The sequence below is a fragment of the Chionomys nivalis genome, chromosome 14 (genome assembly GCF_950005125.1).
Source record: "Chionomys nivalis chromosome 14, mChiNiv1.1, whole genome shotgun sequence".
NCBI lineage: Eukaryota > Metazoa > Chordata > Mammalia > Rodentia > Cricetidae > Chionomys > Chionomys nivalis.
Window position 1 is genome coordinate 71,542,925 of NC_080099.1, and position 19,942 is coordinate 71,562,866.

At 43.4% G+C, this 19,942-nt stretch overlaps 1 protein-coding gene across 1 annotated transcript in view; it reads right to left on the minus strand.

The window, feature by feature from the left end:
• Colec12 (collectin subfamily member 12) overlaps window positions 1-19,942 on the minus strand; it is a 193,369-nt gene that overhangs the window by 7,304 nt on the left and 166,123 nt on the right. The window contains exons 4-8 of the mRNA XM_057788738.1: window positions 14,151-14,249; window positions 11,666-12,712; window positions 3,591-4,079; window positions 2,665-2,801; window positions 1,504-1,613 (exon numbers count right to left, since the gene is read on the minus strand). Of these exons, the coding sequence (XP_057644721.1) occupies window positions 1,504-1,613; window positions 2,665-2,801; window positions 3,591-4,079; window positions 11,666-12,712; window positions 14,151-14,249 (1,882 nt within the window). The remainder of the gene's footprint in view (window positions 1-1,503; window positions 1,614-2,664; window positions 2,802-3,590; window positions 4,080-11,665; window positions 12,713-14,150; window positions 14,250-19,942) is intronic.

A 19,942-nucleotide genomic window follows, 5' to 3' on the forward strand; every position in this document is an offset into this window, starting at 1 on the left:
GACACCGAGTCTGGGCAGTGGCGAGAGTACAGGAGCCTCATTCTTAGAGGCTCCGGGGGGACTGCGGCTGGTGACAAAAATTCTAGGATGTGATGTCATACCTCTCGGGAGCCAGGGACCAACACAGTGTTTTCCTCCCCATTCACAAAGTTCTTTCTAGATCCCAGGCAAAGGAGCAAAGGTTCACCTTTGAAAGATGGAGCACTTAGCAATATTCCAGCTCAGTCAATCCCACATGAACCAATAAAGTTTAAGATTGAATTCCGTAGTCAAATTAAATATTTCTTCGTATTTATGGCAGTGAGAAAAGTGGGGAGCATCTCTCACCTCATTAAAAAAGATACCCCAACTTTCTTGACTGCCAAAGAAAGAGTTTGCCTTTTTCCTTACTAACCTCTGCCTCCCAGTCTTCCTCCAAGCGACCACAGCACCCAATTTACACATCAACTTGCAAAGCTGTGTGGAGTCTTGCATACAGCATCCCTACCACACTAGGTGCTTCCCTGAGTGCCATTGTCTCCCAGAGGCAGGCACAAGAGAGCAGACAGAGAGAAGGCTGGCAGACAAACACAGGTGTACCTACTCAGCTTTGGGGCAGACCTAAAATCCCCAGGTGGTCCACTTAGGTATTTGTCCACATTTTACCCCCTTTGGAGATGGCCTTTGATTTTACTTACTTTCTCTCATGTTCTTCACGTGGGGGGATTAAAAGTACAGAACTGTAAGGTATAGTGATGCAGGTCTTCAGTGCTGAAGGCAGAACATTTTAAGTTCCATGCCAGTGTGAATCACATATGTAGTAAGATCCTGCTCAGACCTGGCTGTTCCTATCCATATTTGAGACTATGTGGCCTCTCTGTCCATCATCTCAGTCCCTGTGCAGCTCTTCAGCTACCTCTAGTCTTACCTCAGTGTATAGAGACTACCTCAAACTGGACTCCTCCCCCATGGCACAGTAGCTTCCTGTGATGTGCTGCTATTTGCCTGACTTCTTTGTCTCCAGCAAACTGAAGGCCCCACAGAGATTCCCGTCAATAGGTCCTCCACTTTTTCCCCAGAAGAAGCAAGCACGATTTGAGAAAAGAGGTAAAATTTGAGTTGGTAGAATTCAGTCAGCTTTTAACCTGTCAAGGGTGAACATTATCAGATCCTCTGTGCAGTGCACTTGGATTTCCTATGATTAGGAGATCTACAACCTGGGAGGAGGTCAGAACCTAATCAAGGCTGGGATTCCCAGTACTCATAAATATGTTTGGGTGAACACTGACATTCAGAAAGGCTTTGGGCTTCATTTTCCTTTTTCTTAATACTCAAAGATGACACTTTGTCAGAAGTGCCCTATTTGACAACATAGTGACTGTCCACCAGGCTTCCCCATTGGGAATAGACTAGTCCCAGCAACATAGGCCCTTGAGAGGATGGGATAGAGTAAAAGGTCATTAAGGGAGAAGTTGTAGGAAATCAGGAAAGAGTGAACACAGTCTAGAAATTTTGAGAACTCACTTGTAGTCAACAGGCGTCCCATCTAGCCATTCCCACTCGTTTTCGTGCTCAGAGTCTGTGAGGCCGATCCAGTGGCTATCTCTCCCCACTGTTTGTTTTTTTATCCATTGCTGAAATAGAAGTCAGGAAGGTTTTTTCATTATTAGCCCACACAAAGAAGGTCTTGTTTTTTTTGGTAAAACTGACAGTTCTCAGAGTTTTTAATAGCCCTTGCAGTACATTTTGTATTATGTTTATTTTGTGGGCACTGTTTTCAGGGGCTTTGGCCTTCTGATGGTAGTGTTCTTCCTCGGAGTTTCTAAGGATGACTGCTGAGTGACCTGTTTCCCAGCAACCACCCATCCATGAGCTTCTACCAAAACTGATGTATCAAAGACAAGTTGCTGAGCAGTTGTTTGGGCCCTGGCCCAATTGCTGATTTTCTTATGCTTCCTCAGTTACTAAAAAACCAGATTTCAGGGTTGTGCCTGATGGAGATGGTTGTCAGTCAAGTCTCAGCTCTTTGCCTTTTGCCTTGTGAGAAGAAGCAGTGTACACGCCTATATTCCCATCCTTGAGGAGTGGATACAGGGAGACAGTCATAGGTTTTAGGCCAGCTTGGCTTATACTGCAAATTCCAGACCAGCTAGGATAACGTAGCAAGGCTTTGTTTTAAAAAACCAAAGGGGAGAGGATGGCAATTATAAGGTTTATATTGCCGGGTTGTTATGAGGTTTAAAAGGGGGACTTGCACACTACAGGGGCTTAATAAAGGGCCACTATTATTGTCACACACAGGCCTTTACCAACTTCTGAATCAACAAATCTGCTTTGTGGCCCCTACCCCAAGCCTCTCTCTCTCTCTCTCTCTCTCTCTCTCTCTCTCTCTCTCTCTCTCTCTCTCTTCTCTCTCCTGTGTGTGTGTCTAGTGGCAACGCCCGCTTTACTTTTCTACTATACTGAAATTCTCCAGAAAGCCACCAGGAGGCGCTATATATCTGTAGGCTTAAGCATCAGGACAGTGCCAGTGCTCTAGTCCCAGTCACGCCTGCAAACTGCAGCCTTCCTTGTTTATGAGGCCATGGATTTTGATCTCTTTGACTCCCTAGGATGCATGCAATTTCCAGGTATAACTGATTTCTAAATTATAATATTCTCCAACCAAGTGTGCAGCTAACATACCTGTTCCTCCCTCGAGTTTATGAAAACTAGATGTGACGACTTGTCTTCACAGAAAAGCTTAGCATCCTCAAAAATTTCTTTTTCCATCGAAAAATAGTAGCATTTATTTGTGAAGTTCTTCCAGTGAGGTGGGCAGCCTAGAAATGCAAAGTTTTTACATAATGGATTTAAAAAACACAGAAAGCACTCTTCATTTCCTCAGCTGTGTTTTAAGATACCAAAGGGACAGTGTCATGTCAATGGAAGCCTGGTGTCCCTGGGTGGAACCTGTAAACTGTACAGGACACAGTAGTAAAAACTATACTACAACCTGTCAAGCTATGACTGGGCTTTTGTTTTTTCTGCACCAGGATCAGACTTTATAATGGTAGAATGAAGAAAGTGGTATCGACTCTGATATTGCTAGTCTTGGATCAGCTACAGCCTACAAACTGGTGCATACAAGTGTTCAGATCCAAAGTTCAAGACCTGGGCCAGCATGGCAACCCACAAGGCTTAGTTCCTAACTAATACAGAGTTTTGCAAAAGACTTAAAGGGATGCAAAGGCACCACAACACCTTCTTAAGTAAAACCTGAGTGTGGGCATTGCCAAAGAAACATTGTCTACACACTGGGAGAGTCAACTGATGGACAGTCTGTTTCTAGGGAGAAAGATGGTCAGAGAGTAACCGGTGCAGGATGTCTGGAAGGAAGTGTTTGGGGTGCATGTGTCTTCTGAGGGCCTGGCTTACCTAAGTGACTAGAGACCTGATAATATCTGGGCATATACTTGGGGCCTGAGTGACAGCAGCGAGGCATCAAGGGGGACACACAGGGCCCCTGATGCTAAGTGTAACTAGGGGACTCATGGAGGTTAGTTTAGCCAAGCATACACACTGCTCTGTTTCTCCCCCAACACTGGCTGAAAAGGGCCATTTGAACTTACCATTGGTCTCTGATGCTGGAGTTGGCACGTTCTGCAGAGCCAAGGGTTCCATTGCTCCTAAGGGGCCTGGGGGGCCAGGTGGCCCTTTGGGCCCAGGTATGCCTGGCACCCCTGGCAAGCCTGGTAGCCCCCGAGGTCCAGGTACGCCAGGTTCGCCCACAGTACCCTGCAGTCCTTGGAAGCCAGGAGGGCCCTGGGGTCCAGGGAGTCCATCCTTGCCTGGTGGACCTGGTGGACCTGGGTCTCCATTAGGTCCTTGAGGGCCAGGCTTCCCTGGGGACCCACGGGATCCTTTGGAGCCCTGTGAACCTTTGGATCCTTTGCTGCCACGCTCTCCAGGGGGGCCTACTGGTCCAATTGGGCCTCTCTCACCCACAGGGCCAGGAGGACCAGGCTCTCCCTTCTCTCCTTTCTGTCCCTTGTTGCCAGTTGGTCCAGGTGGTCCCTGAGATCCTCTGTCGCCTTTTGGACCCCTGGGACCAGGAGGACCTAAAACATAAAAATGAATATATGAAGCCTGTTGTGAGGGTATATCTGCTTATATAGCCTACAATAAAAAAAATCTAACACATAAACATAGGCATTAAGGAGTGCTTACTATTTATAATGTATTGTTAGCTTCAAGGAGTAAGACAGAATGAGAATCAGTTCACTCAACATCTTCCTCTGGCCTCCATATGTGTGCATAGCTGTGCATACATGTGAATACACCACACACACACTACATACATGCCTACAAAAACAAAAAGATTAAGACACAGAGATAACCAGGTGAACACACAAGGAGGAGATGGCCATCTGCAATCTAAGGAGAGAGGTCTTGGAAGAAACCAACCTCACCAAGACCTTGACTGCTAAACTGCAGAGCTATGAGGACAAAAATCTGATGTTCCAGCAAAGCAATACAATGATGTACTGGTTTATTTTTGTTTTTAATTAATAAGCCTACCTTTCCTGTTCACAGCATTTATGATGTTACCAACGGTGTTCACTGATAAGATCCATGATGATACTGGCACTAACATGCTTGTCACTAACAGAAAAGGCATTCATTTCTCTCTTTTTTCTATGAATTTGGTCTTTGGTTTCCTAAGCCCATCTAGACCTCACTTTATCTGGCAGCTTTATTTAGGACTTTCACCAAATGCACGTGCCTTACTGCCAAATCACAGAATTCTAACATCATCATTCTGTGTTAGGAGACATCAGAAGTAAAAGACTTCTGGGTAATGCTGACCTGCCTTGTGTTACCTCATTCCAAGAAGTAATACTTGCCAACCTATGTGTTAGGTGGATCCTGGGTCCATCCATGGAATGGCTATAGAGACCTGCTTTCCTAAGTCTGACATTTAAGAGTGGGCCCACTGATCCCTTCTGCAATCTGAGTTTTCTTCTCTGAGCACATTATCCAACCCATGCCACTGAGGGATGACTAGAAAGGCCTTTTACTTCCATCTGTATCTCCTTAAAGTAAGTTAGTGCCTGTCTGGGCAAAATGGCGTCATAGAGGCTCATACTGGGGAAGGTGCCAGAGAGTTCCCTGGATTGGGTTTATTACTGTAAAGTTCTAATTTAACAGGCACATAATATATAACTTCTCAAAGATGTGTTTCCTTCATAATATATGTTAAACCGCAGGAAATCCACAAAATGAAGATCTGTTAGAAAATCTATTCACTTTAGTAACACTTTATTATCCTTTTCTAAACTTTCATCCAGTGATTAGTTTCTCAACTCCTCACTCTAGGGTTTGTTACTCTACTGTAAGCTTCAGGAAATGAGTTTATCTGCAAGGATGACGTGGCTCTTCAGCCTTATCTCTCAGCTCAGTTAGACTTCTTTCCTAGTCTTTCCCAGCTCCAAAGGCACACAGCTCTGTCTCTCATACCTAAATCTAAGATCTCACTCATATGAGGTAGCAGCTTTTTAGTGCTTATTATTTCTGGGTAGGATAGTTTATAGAGTCTAAATAACCCCTATTCCCCAACTGGACATGGCTGAATGTCCTCAACTAATACACACATAGACAGACACTGACTTTTTTCCCCTCAAGAGGGCATCAGACATGGGTACCAGAGCCAGCACAAAACACCAAAAGATGCTAGTTTCTAAATCACACAAAGGAAAGGGGTGGATATGGGTATGTGGTGCAAGTTTTTGCCTTTAATAAAAATTTCACTATCAATGGATTCCCAACGAGGTTAGTATAAAACCAAGTCTTTTCTTTTTCTTTTTTTCTTTTTTTGATTTTTTGAGACAGGGTTTCTCTGTAGCTTTTTGGTTCCTGTCCTGGAACTAGCTCTTGTAGACCAGGCTGGCCTCGAATGCCCAGAGATCCACCTGCCTCTGCCTCCCGAGTTAAAGGCGTGCACCACCACCGCCCGGCAACCAAGTCTTTTCTTGTAAAGCACTGCACTTATGCACTGCACACAGTTTTACAGCAAAATTAAGCTTAGTATCTGTGATTATGCACAAACTGGCAGGCACAGAATAGTGATGTTCTCACTCACAGCTGCCTTCACCTTGCAAAAACTGCCTAGGAGCAGGCACTCCCCAAGATACTGAGTTACAAGATGTGTGCTCCATTGGTAAGAGGAGTCATATGATAAACTTTGATGATTAGACAAGCTAGATGTTTACTTTGCTTGTTGATTAAAAAATTGATAAAAAGAGCCAAAGCTAATTTAAAAGACTAGCATTGGCCCAAGAGATGTTTTTCTCTGAGATGCTAGTGTCAGCCTCTGTAGCTGTTGAAATAAAAATAAAACAAGGAGCTGGGGACATGGCTACAAACGGCCAGCTGTGCAAGTCTGACAACCAGAGTTTGATCTCTGAAAACCATGTTAAAAAGGCAGCTGCAGTGGCTTGAACGTGTGGCTACAGCTTTCATGCAGCGCTGTCAGTGGAAGAGAGGCAAGCGCATCACCCGGAGGCTAGCACTCACACTAGTCAGTCATGACACAGCCACAGAGGAAAAGAGAACCCTCCTCAACAGGATGGAGAGCAGGAACAGACTCCCGACCTCCCATGGAAGCTGTGGCACATTTGGACCTGTATGCAGGCACACATATATACATATAAATAAATAAAAACTAAATGTTACCCGTTCCTACTCCCACCCACCCCTCACATAAAATGAGAAAGTATTGCCGGATGACATCTGCTTCATAGACTTCCAGCTTCCCTCAAGGATGCCGAAGACACATTCTGGCTAGGGTTAGTGTAGCATAAGGGAGAGAATAGGAAGGCCCTGTGAGAACCTAAGGCCTCATATTCCATCTGCCCTGAATGTGGCATTGTTCTCGGATCTTCCAGCCTTGCTACTTACCCTGCAGAGCTTAGTTCAAGGGCCAACTCCTTATCCAAGAATCAACTGCTGGAATTCTTCATCTTTTCAACCTTGCCAAATGTGTTGCTCTCTGAAGTCAGCATAGGTACCAGGCTACCGTTTGGGGAAGCCTGTGCCTGGGAACTAGCACTGCTATCACTTGCCAGCTGTTTGAAGTTGGAACAGTTATTTGGGCTTTCTATGTTTTAGACCCCTCTCCTGCAAAAGGAGAACACTAATGTTTCCCACCTTAAGGAGATACAACTATGAATATGGACCATTTATTTGAAGGCTCAGCAGCATGACCAGTACCCGAGTGTGATTCACCTCCAGGTAAGGCTCCAGAAGCCAGCAGGAAGGACTTATGGACTCAATGCCACATTAACCCTGTGTGCTGTGAGACCTCTCCTTATGCACACAACACTCTGTTTTGTTGCCACTGAAATGTGTTGGCTGTAGGTATAGCACAGGGGAAATCTTCCCCAGCAATTGAATTCACCATCACACAGGTGCTATTTCTAACCCAAGCTAGGCACCTCACTCCATACTTGCTCCTACCTCAACTGAGCCCTCAAAGACTGAAAGGTACACACAGATGAGGGGAAAGTTCCTGGAGAAACAATTTGGTACTCAAATGCTGTCTCATTTCATACTCATGAAACTTTACTATCTCAGGTGGGCTGAGGGGAAAACATCAGATTATGTAGAAGGTACAAATGCTACGGGCAGGGCCTAGCCTGGATAGGAACAGCTCTGGGGAGAGCAGAAACTTCCAGTATGGCAACTGTGTATGGAACTTGGGCTAAAAATCTTCATGTTATTTGTACTCAAAGGAAAAAAGGCTCCTTAGCAAGAGTTTTGGTTGATAACTGTACAGACAGTTATTGCCAAAGGCAATATGACTGCCTACTTTTTCCCTTTTATCATGTTATTTTATTTTTTAATACAGGGTCTTCCATGTAACCCAAGATGGCCTTGAACACTCAGTCCTAACTACCTTGGCCTCCTGAATGCGGGGATTATAGACATGTACCACTTCAGTTTCTGCATCTTGTTGAGGGTACCTCAGGTGGCTGACCTATTAGCCCATGACCTCATTAAAGGCGTGTTAACAGACTTTCTTGGAAATTATCAAAGTATTTTGAACTCAGAGAGGCAGAACTCACATAAACCATAAACCAATTTAGCAGCTTCTCCATGTTTATGGAAAGAGGAAGCTGATGGGATGAAGTGGGCATGTGTAGAAGGAAGCACGTGTATCCAGAATTGGGATGCTTTCTCAGCCTCTTGTTATCTTAAGTACCTGCTTGGGACTGCTGTTCTGGAGGGCAACTGAACACAGCTAGCTATGCTGACAGAGGAGGGTTAGACTTTCAGACTTGCCTGAGCTATATAGTTAGATCCTGTACCCCACAAAAGAGTGGGGATCTGTTGGGTCTTTTCTACCAGAGAGCAGAAACTTAGCAGATCTAACAGGCTCTGTTCCATTGGTGCCCACATGGTGCTGTTGCCAGGCTCAGGTTCTGGGTGGTTCTATCATCTTTACTTACTGTGGAAGTTTTGTGTTACTAACAGAATTGTTGAAAAGGGTCCTGCCCTCTGTCACCTGTTACGAACAAGTGCTTTTTATAGTTAATCATTCAACAAATGTGGCAGATACTCCTTAAGGTGACCACCAGTGATGGATACTGTGGTAGTTTGAATGCAATTGGCTCCATAAGTTCATGGGGAGAGGCACTATTTGGAGGTGTGGCCTTCTGAGGGAAGGGTGTCACTGTGGAGGAAGGCTTTGAGGTCTCATATATGCTTAAGCTTCGCTCAGTGTAATACTGAGTCCACTTCCTGTTGCCTGCAATATGTTGAACTCTCAGCTACTTCTCCTCTACCATATCTGTCTGCATGCCACCATGCACCTACCAGGATAATAGAATGGACCTCTGAACTCTAAGCTGCCACCTCAATTAAATGTTTTTCCTTATAAGAGTTGTTGTAGTCATGGTGTCTCTTTATAGCAACAGAAATCTAAGACACATGCCCTAGGTGTCACTTTCTCTTTAGTATGACTTATGGGACTTGCTTCAAACCAATGATACATGGCAAAGGTGACAAAAAGTCACTTCCTTAATAGGTCATGACATTAAAGGCTCCATCTTGGCAGACTAGACAGAGACAGGCTTCTTGCTGACTTTGCAGAAACTGAGCTATTATGACATGGCTGCCTGGCCAAGAACATGTCACCTTCCAGGAGCTGAGGGTATTCCTCAGATGACAACCCTTAGGTTCAAGACAACAAATAGTGCCAAGAGCCTGAGGTGACATGGAAACCTACATCTTCCCAAAACAGTTTCTGATGAAGTCACAAGTCCTTAGGGAGCTGGCAGCATGGGAAGGCCCCAAACAGATGGCCCACTGCATTGCACCAAGACTCTGGCTAACAGAAGCTGGGAGATGTTCTGTGTGTTTGGCTTTACCTTGCTCAGTATCTAACCAGAAAACTATTACTATCAATGTATCCACCCAAATGTTCTGCAGTCCACCTGTTTTTCTACATTGTTCTTAACAGTGTCAATGCCCAATGCCTTGGTGAAATACGGACATGTTGTTTCCCTTCCACAAGTTTAACTAATCTGTCAGTGTAAGGAAATAAGATTAGGCCACCTGCCTCCTTTTCAGTGGACTCATTGTGATAGCGACTTTCCTGAAAGCTCACAAATTATCTTCTTCTATTCCCCTCTTAAACTTTTCTCAGGCTTAAAAGCAGGCCCAACTAAATATAGTGTAAGTCTACCTTTTATACCCATTCTGAAAGTCAAGAATATGATTACTTGTCACCCATCTTTGGAGGCTTTAAAATTCTCTCAAGGTTAAGTTACCAAAGGGGAAGCATCTACCTGGTCTCCTTTGTGTGCCTTAGATAACCGAGCACAGCATCCAGTATCTGACCTTCTTTGTGTGCCTTAGATAACTGAGCACAGCTTCCAGTAGTTCTTTTGCATTAAAACCTATGATGGCAGTTATTGTTGGAAATCAGCCTGGATCCAAGTCATTGCTGCTACAGCAATAATGCCCTGGATGACAGTAAAATTCATTTTCTATGGTAGTGACACTTTTTCCATCTTCTGTGAACTCACAGTTACTGTGACAATTGCAGGAACCAGCCATGATAAGCTAAATAGAGACAGACCACCAAAAGGAAGTTCTTTACTTCTCATTATCACCTGCTAGAGTAGAAATCGGCCATTGATAAGTTTCTATATTTTTTTAATTTTTTTTTATGGTTTATTTAACTTTATGTGCATTGGTGTGAAGGTGTCAGATCCCCTGGAACTGGATCTTCAGACAGTTATGAGCTGCCATGTGGGTGCTGGGAATTGAACCCGGGTTCTAGGGAAGAGCAGTCAGTGCTCTTAACCACTGAGCCATCTCTCCAGTCCCCCATTGATAAGTTTAATAGAGGCCTGAGTCTCAGTAGTTTACCCTGAAGCAGGAAGGATCATTACCTGAGCACCACCCAAGAACAGACCATCCAAAGGAAATGCATGACGTTCCAAGTTCCAACCACTGTAGATAGGATTACCTGCCAGCACACACTCACCAGGACACCCTTAGACAAATGCCAGCCAATCAGGGGTCCTGGACCTCAGAAACCCCTCACCCCCACCTTTACTACTATAAAAACCCAGCTCTAACTGAGCTCGGGGCTCTCCGTTTATTCCAATTCATTGGACATGCGGAGAGACCGAGTTTACAAACTTCCATAAAACAAAGACTCTTTGCTTTTACATATGGGACTGGGTCTCCTTGTTGGTTTTGGGGGACTTCATGGATTTGGGCATAACAATCATCAACTGCACTTCTACTGGTGAAATGTATAAATAGGAATACCTTAGTTGTAGCCTGAAGACCCTGATGAATTAATCTTTTTTTCACACAGGAGCTCAACATATACAGGCACTGAAATAGCTCAGATGTTGAGAAAATCCAAAACAACAAATCTTTAGTACAATAAACTACTTAATCACACATATATACACCACCCTTCCAGATGTGGAGCTTAGCTCTCCTCCTCCTGCTGACTTACACATCAAGAATGGAACATGGCAGAAGGAGGTGTTGTGTAACACAGGCTAGCTTCACCCTCTTAATGTGGACAAGAATGCAGACCTTCACTCCTGTTCCTCCTGTCTTTGCCTCTTTAGTGTTAGGATTACAGGCATCTGAATGCTGTTTTTTTTCTCAAGAAAGAGTCCTATTATGTAGCCCAGCCTGGTCTTGAACTAAGAATCCTCTTGCCTGAGCCTTCCAAGTACTGGGATTACAGATGATTACTACTGCTAAGAGTGTGTGAAGTCTGAGGTGCAGTTACAAAGTGGTTTTCATTTTCTTCTCTTCACTGGAGCACTTCAGGGAAAGGCAGCTCCCCACTGTGACAACACTAAGAAAATTCACTGGGTGATGAACTGAGTTTCCTGCCGGGGACCATGTACGGCATGTTAGAAATAGATGTCCCACACCTACTAAGCCTTCAGATGACTGTCGCCTCAGCTAATACCTTAACTGCAAACACACACACACACACACCAAATAAAACAACCAGTCAGGACCAATCTATGAAGCTGCTTCTGAATTCCCAATCCATAAAACCTGTTATATATTATATATTTGTTTTAAATTGTCAAGTTTTAGAATAATTTGTTTTGTAGCAATAGATAACTGACACAAACCCAAATACAGAATTTACACTCACCTTGTAGAATTGTAAAATTCTTGATAAGCTGACCATGCTTTGAGTCAACCAGCTTCATCTCTTCCATAATCACTGATAAGTTGGCCACTTCAGTGTCTAACCTTGACCTCATCATGTCTTGCTGCGTCCTGAGAGAAACAGAATCTAAACGGATATTGACCAGTGTGTTATTCAAGGAGGTCAGGTCATCAGTGTGTTTAGTTAAGGTATCTGTGCAAGTGGTCCTGACTTCATTCAGGTTGCTGGTCAGCGTCCGCAGGTGATGGGCTGTGTAGCTAATATTGCTAATGATGTTCACAATATCTGTCTCAAAGACCTGAAAGCGTTCCTCTAGTTGGCTGAACTTGATGGTTGTCCTGTTCTCTGCATCCTTGTGTAAGTCCTGAAGGTCTCTCAGGTTCTGTTCATTGGTCTGTGAGACAGTCGTGATGTTGTCCATCTGACTTGTGAATGAGCTGAGCTGGCTATTCATCTCCTCCAGGGTGTCATTGTTGGCTTTAACCAGGACAGAGTTGTTGGCAGCCAATGTCTGCATGCTCTGCACTTTCTCCTTTAGCCAATCGGTGTCTTTCTTGGCTTGAAGGAAAACTTGCTGCAAACTTTGGAAGTCACTCTTAATTCGCTGGATGGCTTGGCTCGTGTCGTCCACAGAGCGCTGCAGATTAGTGATAAGGTTCCTCTGTTGTACTTGGGTCAGGTTCAGGTTGTTGAGGTTCATGATAACTATGCTCTGAGAATATATTTGGTTCTGCAGATCGCCCTGGAGCACACTAGTATCTTGTTGCAGATTTGTGACGTAGCCATTATATGCCTGGAGGGTTTTGTTGACAGTGGTGATGAGGAAAGAATTATTCTGCAGAGTTTCTTTCAGTTGACTCTGCCTGTCCTCCAATGAATCCCCACTTGCCTGTAACTTCTCCAGTGTATCTTTGTTCTTGCTTGTTTTTTCTGTGATCTCCTGAAGTTGTTGACGGAGATCCAGAATATCTGATCTGAAGGTAGAAAGTTCTGAGTTGGTGCTTATAGCTTTCTTCCCAGTTTGGTCCCCTGGAATAAGAGATGTTTGTTACTTAGACTGGTGGTAGAGAGATGTTTAGGTGAGGCCAGAGACCCAGATATCGGTCAAAGAGATGGCTCAATGGATAAAGGTGTTTACTGGCAGATCTGACAACCTGAATTTGTTCCCTGAGCCTACATAGTGGAGGAAGAGAGCAGATGCCCATAAGTCATTGGTCCTCTGACCACTACATGCATGCTGTGACATGTATTTGGCCCCCTACCAAACAAACAAACAAAAATAAAAATAGTTTTTCAAAAAGATCCCATATGCTTAAATGGTAGTACTGTCTTTTAGATGTAAAATCTGTGGTACATGCAGGTTAGGCTGTATTACTGAGAATCTACTTAAAATGGGGCTTTAGAGTCAGCAAAGGGGTTCAGCATAGGACTTACAAACTTGGGTGGACACTTTTTTCAAAGACAGAGGGCGATTTACCAGATTCTAGGATAGCAGGCAGGGTGTACTTATAAGAAAACAATGTTACAAATTTACCAAAATTCTTTTTACTCAGTGGGTATTTAATAACTTAGATGCTAGAAATTATTGACAATTTTCAAAAGCAGAATCATATTCATAGAATCTTAAGCACCATTTAAACCAAAAGTCATTTTTTAATAAGTGAAAATAAACATCAAGAGACCAAACAGGCTAGAATCTTTTATATTAAAAGTTATGAGGCTGGAGAGATGGCTTAGCAGTTAAGAGCACTGGCTGATCATCCAGAGGACCAGGGTTCAATCCCCAGCACCCACATGGTATCTCACAACTGTCTGTAACTCCAGTTCCAGGAGATCTGATACCTTCACACACATAAAATAAAAAGCTTTAAAAAAGTTAAGTATGTGGGCATAGTTTAATCCCAGCATTCTGGAGGTAGAGGCAGGAGGATCTCTGAGTTTGAGGCCAGCCTGATCTACACAGAGAATTAACTCCCAACAATGTGCCTATACAGTTTAAAATAATTCAAATTAGTATTTTCTGAGTAGTTGACCAGAGAACCTCTGGTAGATGCTACTTAATGGCTCTTTTCCATCAAGACTGGATGTAGATTTTATATGATGCATGAGATTTTCAAGGTGGGAGTCCTTACCTTTAAAAATGGAAATATTCAGCCGGGCAGTGGTGGCTCATGCCTTTAATCCCAGCACTCGGGAGGCAGAGGCAGGCAAATCTCTGTGAGTTCGAGGCCAGCCTGGTCTACAAGAGCTAGCTCCAGGACAGGCTCCAAAGCTACAGAGAAACCCTGTCTCGAAAAATCAAAACCAACCCCCCCCATGGAAATATTAGAATTAAATGGCAAGTAAAGACACAGCATGCAACAATAAAATCCCTAAACGCATTACCATTCTGGAAAATTGTTATCACTCATACAGATGACATACAGTAGAGCCCTCCTTTCAATGGCTCTCTCTTGCTGTAGTTTACCTAATTTTTTCAGGTCACTTTCCACTGCAGTGAGCTTGTCATTGTAAGTCTGGCGAGATGTCTCCATGCCACCTGTGACATTGTCCATTTTCTCTACAACTAAGATTTGGGAAAAGAACAGATTAGTTGACTTATCTGCTCGTGCTTGTTTTTCATTCTAAGATGAGTTAATTTCATTACAAAAGAAAGCAGATTTAAAATAAGAAGCTGAGATCAAATATGGAGGAGACTGTGGAGTAGTGTGAATGTAATTGGCCCCCCATAAGCTCATGGGGAGGGGCACTAGTAGGAGGTGTGGCTTTGTTGGAGTGGGTGTGGCCTTATTGGAGAAGTGTGTCACTGTGCAGGTGGACTTGAGGTCTCCTGTGCTTAAGCCACGCCCAGTGCTTCAGTTCACTTCTTGGTTGCCTGTGGATCAAGATGTATTAAGTCTCGGGTCCTTGTTCAGCACCATGTCTACTTGCATGCCATGATGTCCATCCATGATGATAATGAACTGAACCTCTGAAACTGTAAGCTACCCCAATTAAATGTTTTCCTTATATGAGCTGCCATGGTCATGGTGTCTCTTCACAGCAATAGAAACTCTAAGACAGGCTGTTCTTTAGATAAATAACTAGCAAAAACCAAGTGATATAACTTATGGCGTAAAGACCGCATATCTGTAACTTTTTTTTTAAGCTGTAGAAAGGGTTTGGACTAATTTCTAAATTTTTTATGTGCTGGAGTTCTCTATTATACACTGAATCCCCTACTGTAACACATTTGTTAATTTCTACATGTGAAGACATATAGCATTATAATTATTCAAAAAATTATATGACTTCTAAGCCTCCCTAATGTTCCTTGTGTGGGGGAACTCCACTGGCAAAGAACTGGCTTAGCTGGGTGTGGTGGCACATTTGAGATTCACCCGTTTTATTCTTTGTTTTATTTTGTTTTTTAAAACTTAGTCTTGCTAGCTCTTTGGGAAACCTCAGCTGAGCAGCACCTTGTGAAATTCTCTAGGACAGTAGCGCATTCCTTATTTCAGAACACATACATAGTAAAAAGTGACAGGTCTTTATTATGACAGAATTATGTCTGACAAACCCACTGTAAGTTGAAGATATTCAAAACATTCTAGTTGAGTGACCCAGCATGGCAAAGTGTCAGTCATTCAGCCTCATGCTCACGGGTGGCAGAGCTGTGGCTTCAGTTACTATCCAGCGTAATACCCATCACTAGTCTGGAAAAAAACAAATTTCAAAGTACAGTTTTTCTATTGAGTGTGTATTACCTCACATGATTATAAAGCTGACAAACTATGGTAAGTTAAGGACCATCTGCAGCTATATCTCCAGTTCTTAGTTTAGCATGTAGTGCTTAATTAATAGTTATTGTGCCATTTATTTAAATAAATGAGAATTTGCTAAGGTCTAGGAAATCTAGCTGAGCTAGACCATAGAGGCCAACATACAAATCAATTAACCAGGGAGCCCTCAGTATGACATTTTATTGAATTATTATTTCTAAAACTGCCACACAGGAGCTGGAGAGATGATTCAATGCTTACAACTGAGTACTCCTGCAGAGAACCAGAATTCAGATCCCAGCACCCAAGTTAAGTGGCTCACAACTGCCTGTAGTAACTTCGGCTCCAGGAGATCTGACACTCTCTTCTGGTCTCCAAGAGAAATGCACAAATGAGCACATATCCAGCCACATAATTTAAAAACAAAAACAAAAAACAAACTACTATGTGGACACAGAGGTCCAGTTCTATCTTGAGTTTGGGATTGTGTGATAGGCATACATGCTACTGAATCCCCCCAAATCTTGTAGAACAAAATACATTTTATCAAAGCTAAATTTTAAAAAAATGTAGTAACTGAGCTTAGACTCAGTTCTGACTGTCAGATAAAAACATATGTCTCATTCTGTCCTCAAACCACACAGGATCTCAAGCCCTGCCTCCTTCCTGGAAGCCAAAGAAATCTGAACTACGCTGACAGGCGGTCCCTTTCCACCCGCCCTAATTTCTCTTCCATTTTAGTTGATAAAAACACAGAACTGTTGGGGACAGATAATTCTTTTTTTTTAATATATTTATTTGTTTATTTATTATGTATACAATATTCTGTCTGTGTGTATGTCTGCAGGCCAGAAGAGGGCACCAGACCCCATTACAGATGGTTGTGAGCCACCATGTGGTTGCTGGGAATTGAACTCAGGACCTTTGGAAGAGCAGGCAATGCTCTTAACCTCTGAGCCATCTCTTCAGCCCCAGGGGACAGATAATTCAAGTGTACTTAGGATAAAGGGAATAATACTTTCACGAAGGAGGAGGAGAAAGAAACTGTTAGTTTGGCTTTCAATAAGGAAAGGAAATAATGTGTGCTGCCCACAAGCATTCGAGAACTAGCCCCGTGTGTGTGTGTGTGTGTGTCTGTGTGTGTCTGTGTCTAAAAATAGCACTCTGGTATAAAGCTGCAAGCTGTAAGACTGCAAGGCTGGCAACAAGTGTTCACAGGAACTAGATGCTGACAGGGATGCAGAGACAGCAGTGCGCTAGCAAACACCATCTCTTCAGGTTTTCCCTAATTTATAGCACACATTTTCAACCAGAAGCATAATGGCTGAGCTTCCGGTCTCATCCTAGAAATTCCAAGTCTACACAGATCATTGTACAAGGAAAGCGAGGCAGCACAGAAGGGCCATCAACATTCCGGGCGTTCATGGGGCCCCTCATCCTAATTTTCAGAAAACACCACTCTGCAAGTGCTCACACCCCAGGAACACTCACTTCCTGAGGTCTACCACAGCACACTGAGCTTTGCCTCTTTTTTGAGTCTAAGACAGCAACCACAGCCTCCCAGTTTTTATGGTTGTGTGTGTCCTCTGCCGCCACTGCAGTCAGTTCCTCTCCCTTCTGTTTTACAGATTGGGAAATTGAGTTGTAGAGATATTCGAGAATAACCCAGAATCACGCAGCTTGTAAGAGAAGAAATGAGACTTCAGAGGATAGGAGATGGAACTCTAAAATCCATGTCTTCTTCAATTCCACACAATTTTTTTTTTAATATTTCTTCCTTTAGTCTGATTTCCTCTAATTAAGGAAAATCCGTAAAGGAAAGCAATCTTCATTCTATTTTTAGTTATCAACAGATGTTTATTATGCATTATAATTATAAATATTAAAGATAAAGAGACAGGCCATGGCTTCTCCTGGAGGACGGGCTCCCACCTGTGTTGAAAAATGCAGGGACAGAAATCAACATCAATAATTCCTAGGAATTCTAGGATCAGCAGCTACACAGCCTTGGGACCTATCAAAGACATTTCTACCATTAACGCTACCTCAGGATTCATGACTGAGCAACACAAAGTCCGGAGGGCAGCACCCCAAGTTCTAAGGGGCTCTGTGGTTTGAGGTGTTACCGCACCCCCTGTTGTCCTCACAATGCTGGCAAACTTTAGCAGTCACGTATCAGACAAACCAAGGTCAAGAACCCCGAGGGACTGGAGACTTTCTGACTCAGATTCGTGCCTTTCGTCATTCTAAGCATCTTAAGAGCCTGCTGGGCAGAGAAATGGGATAGTATTTTCATGAGAAGAGAATGTTCTGGAAGGAACATGACTAACTGAAGAATTTAAGAGATGATTTAATCCCAGCATTTGGGAGACAGAGACAGGCAGACTTCTGTGAGTTCGAGGTCAGTCTGGTCTACAGAGTGTGTTCTAAGAGCTGTTACACAGAGAATCCCTGTCTTGAAAAACCAAAGTGAGAGGGGTTTGGGGAGGATGCCTTTCATGTAAGCTTATGATTAATGATACAGAGTCTAGGGTAGAGGATGTACCAAGTCGCAACTGTTCAAAAACATATTTCCGCAACATAACCAACATGTTTCACGGTCCCAGCCACTATAGAGACCATGTCTGAGTGACTAAGCCATCCTCCAGTTTGCTCAGCAAATTCTCTAGCTGAATCCTCAAAAGATTTTAACACGTAGCTATGAAAATAACATAAAAGGAGAACCGAAGAACAATTTTGAGGAAAACAGTGTAAACACAGCCTTTGCCAATCCTGCTAAGAGAGTTTCGTTTCCTTTCATGTCTCCGGAAACACCCCTGGACTACTTTTACTGCATCTTTCTTCCTTTATTGAATGGAGAAGTGCTTTACTAGACATCAAAGAGGGGTCTGTGAGGAGAGAACTGGGGTTTATCTTTCTGCCTCCTACAACATTGGGGTCTTCAGAATCTTATCAGCAAGAAAGAGGAGTCAGACACATGAAGAGAAAGTACATCTGGAAAATGTTAACTTTGAGTTCTTTAAGGCTGGCTTTGGTGACCAGAAGTATATATTGTATCATCTTCTTTAGTCAGCAGAAGCCAGAGGAATGGAGGCACTGAAGGAGGAAAGAGTAGCTGTGTCGTCTTACTCCCCAGATCTCTTCTCCCTTCACTCTGGAATGCTAGGTTTCTGGGTAGTGCTCTGAGGAACAACACTCCCCTACAAAGAGACTGGCTCAGAGGTTCCTTGGCGTCTGTTCTTTATCTTCAAAGAAGCCAGTTCCTAACCGTCATCTGACCATCCATCCAACTACCCACTCATGTAGCTAACTTTCCTGGGTGTCTAATAAAGAAGCCCTGAGTTTTAGGTACCAGTGAGAGATTTCATGAATAAAAGGCAGTTTTAGTAGAATCCTGTAGTTTGGTGTTAACCCACATAAGCCAGACAGACTAGCCATAACGATATGATTTAATGGAACCTAAAGTGGAGAAAGCTCACTGTGGGAACAAACACTGTGGGAGGCTTCACTCAGGGGCTTCTGGTGAGACATGTATCAGAGACACAAGCGGTAAAGTAGTCATTTAGGTACAGCACAGTACTGGGACCACAGATCAGTGATCAAGCGCACGGATATGCTAGAGCTATTCCAGTGTGGTACGGAGATGGAGTGAGACCGTAGCTGGACGATGGCTTTCTGTGTAATTCGAAAGCCACGATTCTCATCCTTTCCAGCAGAGGTAAAACTCACAAAGTGTACCCACGAGTCCCCTCTGCTCTCTCTTCTACTAGTGAATTTTAATTCCCATGCTATCACTGTGTACTGAGCCCTGACATTCCTTATTGAATGACTGCTTTTGATCATCTTCAGCACAGTAGGAAAAGTCATGGTCCAGGAAAAAAGGGGGCAGTTTGAATGACTGCGACATAAAACACACCGTTAGGTTCTGACCCTGCTCCTCTGCCCAGCCCTCATGATTCAGCAGCCTTTTTAAACCACAGCCTCTATTCCTTCATGATGAAATAAATTCATCATAAATGGATAAAGTGACCAGGCAAATTCCTAAGTTCTTATTGCCCCAACTCATCAATGAATGTACTCTGTATGATAACTTTTATTTTCCATAGAGATGAATAAATACAGTAAGCAATCAAGGAAAAGTGAGTAGGGAGACACTGTAGCTTGGGTCTAGACTGACATCTTTGGTCATCCCAACTAATCTGAAGAAGGCATGGTGGTTATTGCCTTACAAAATCAACCTCCAGAAGTGATGGTTTACATCTGGGCTATAGCACTAAAGGGGGTGGGACTAACACAACACCTAGTGGCAGACACTTACTGGGCATTCATAATTGTATTAAAAAATAGGTATGATCATGATAACTTGGACTGATTCTAATTCTAATTCAATTCTAATTCAGAAGCACTGAATTCAACCCGGCCCTCTCAGAAGCCGCAGTGAGGGTGCTGGGGGATTTACAGTGGAAGGGAACTTGCTCCCTGACTTTATCTTTCCTAA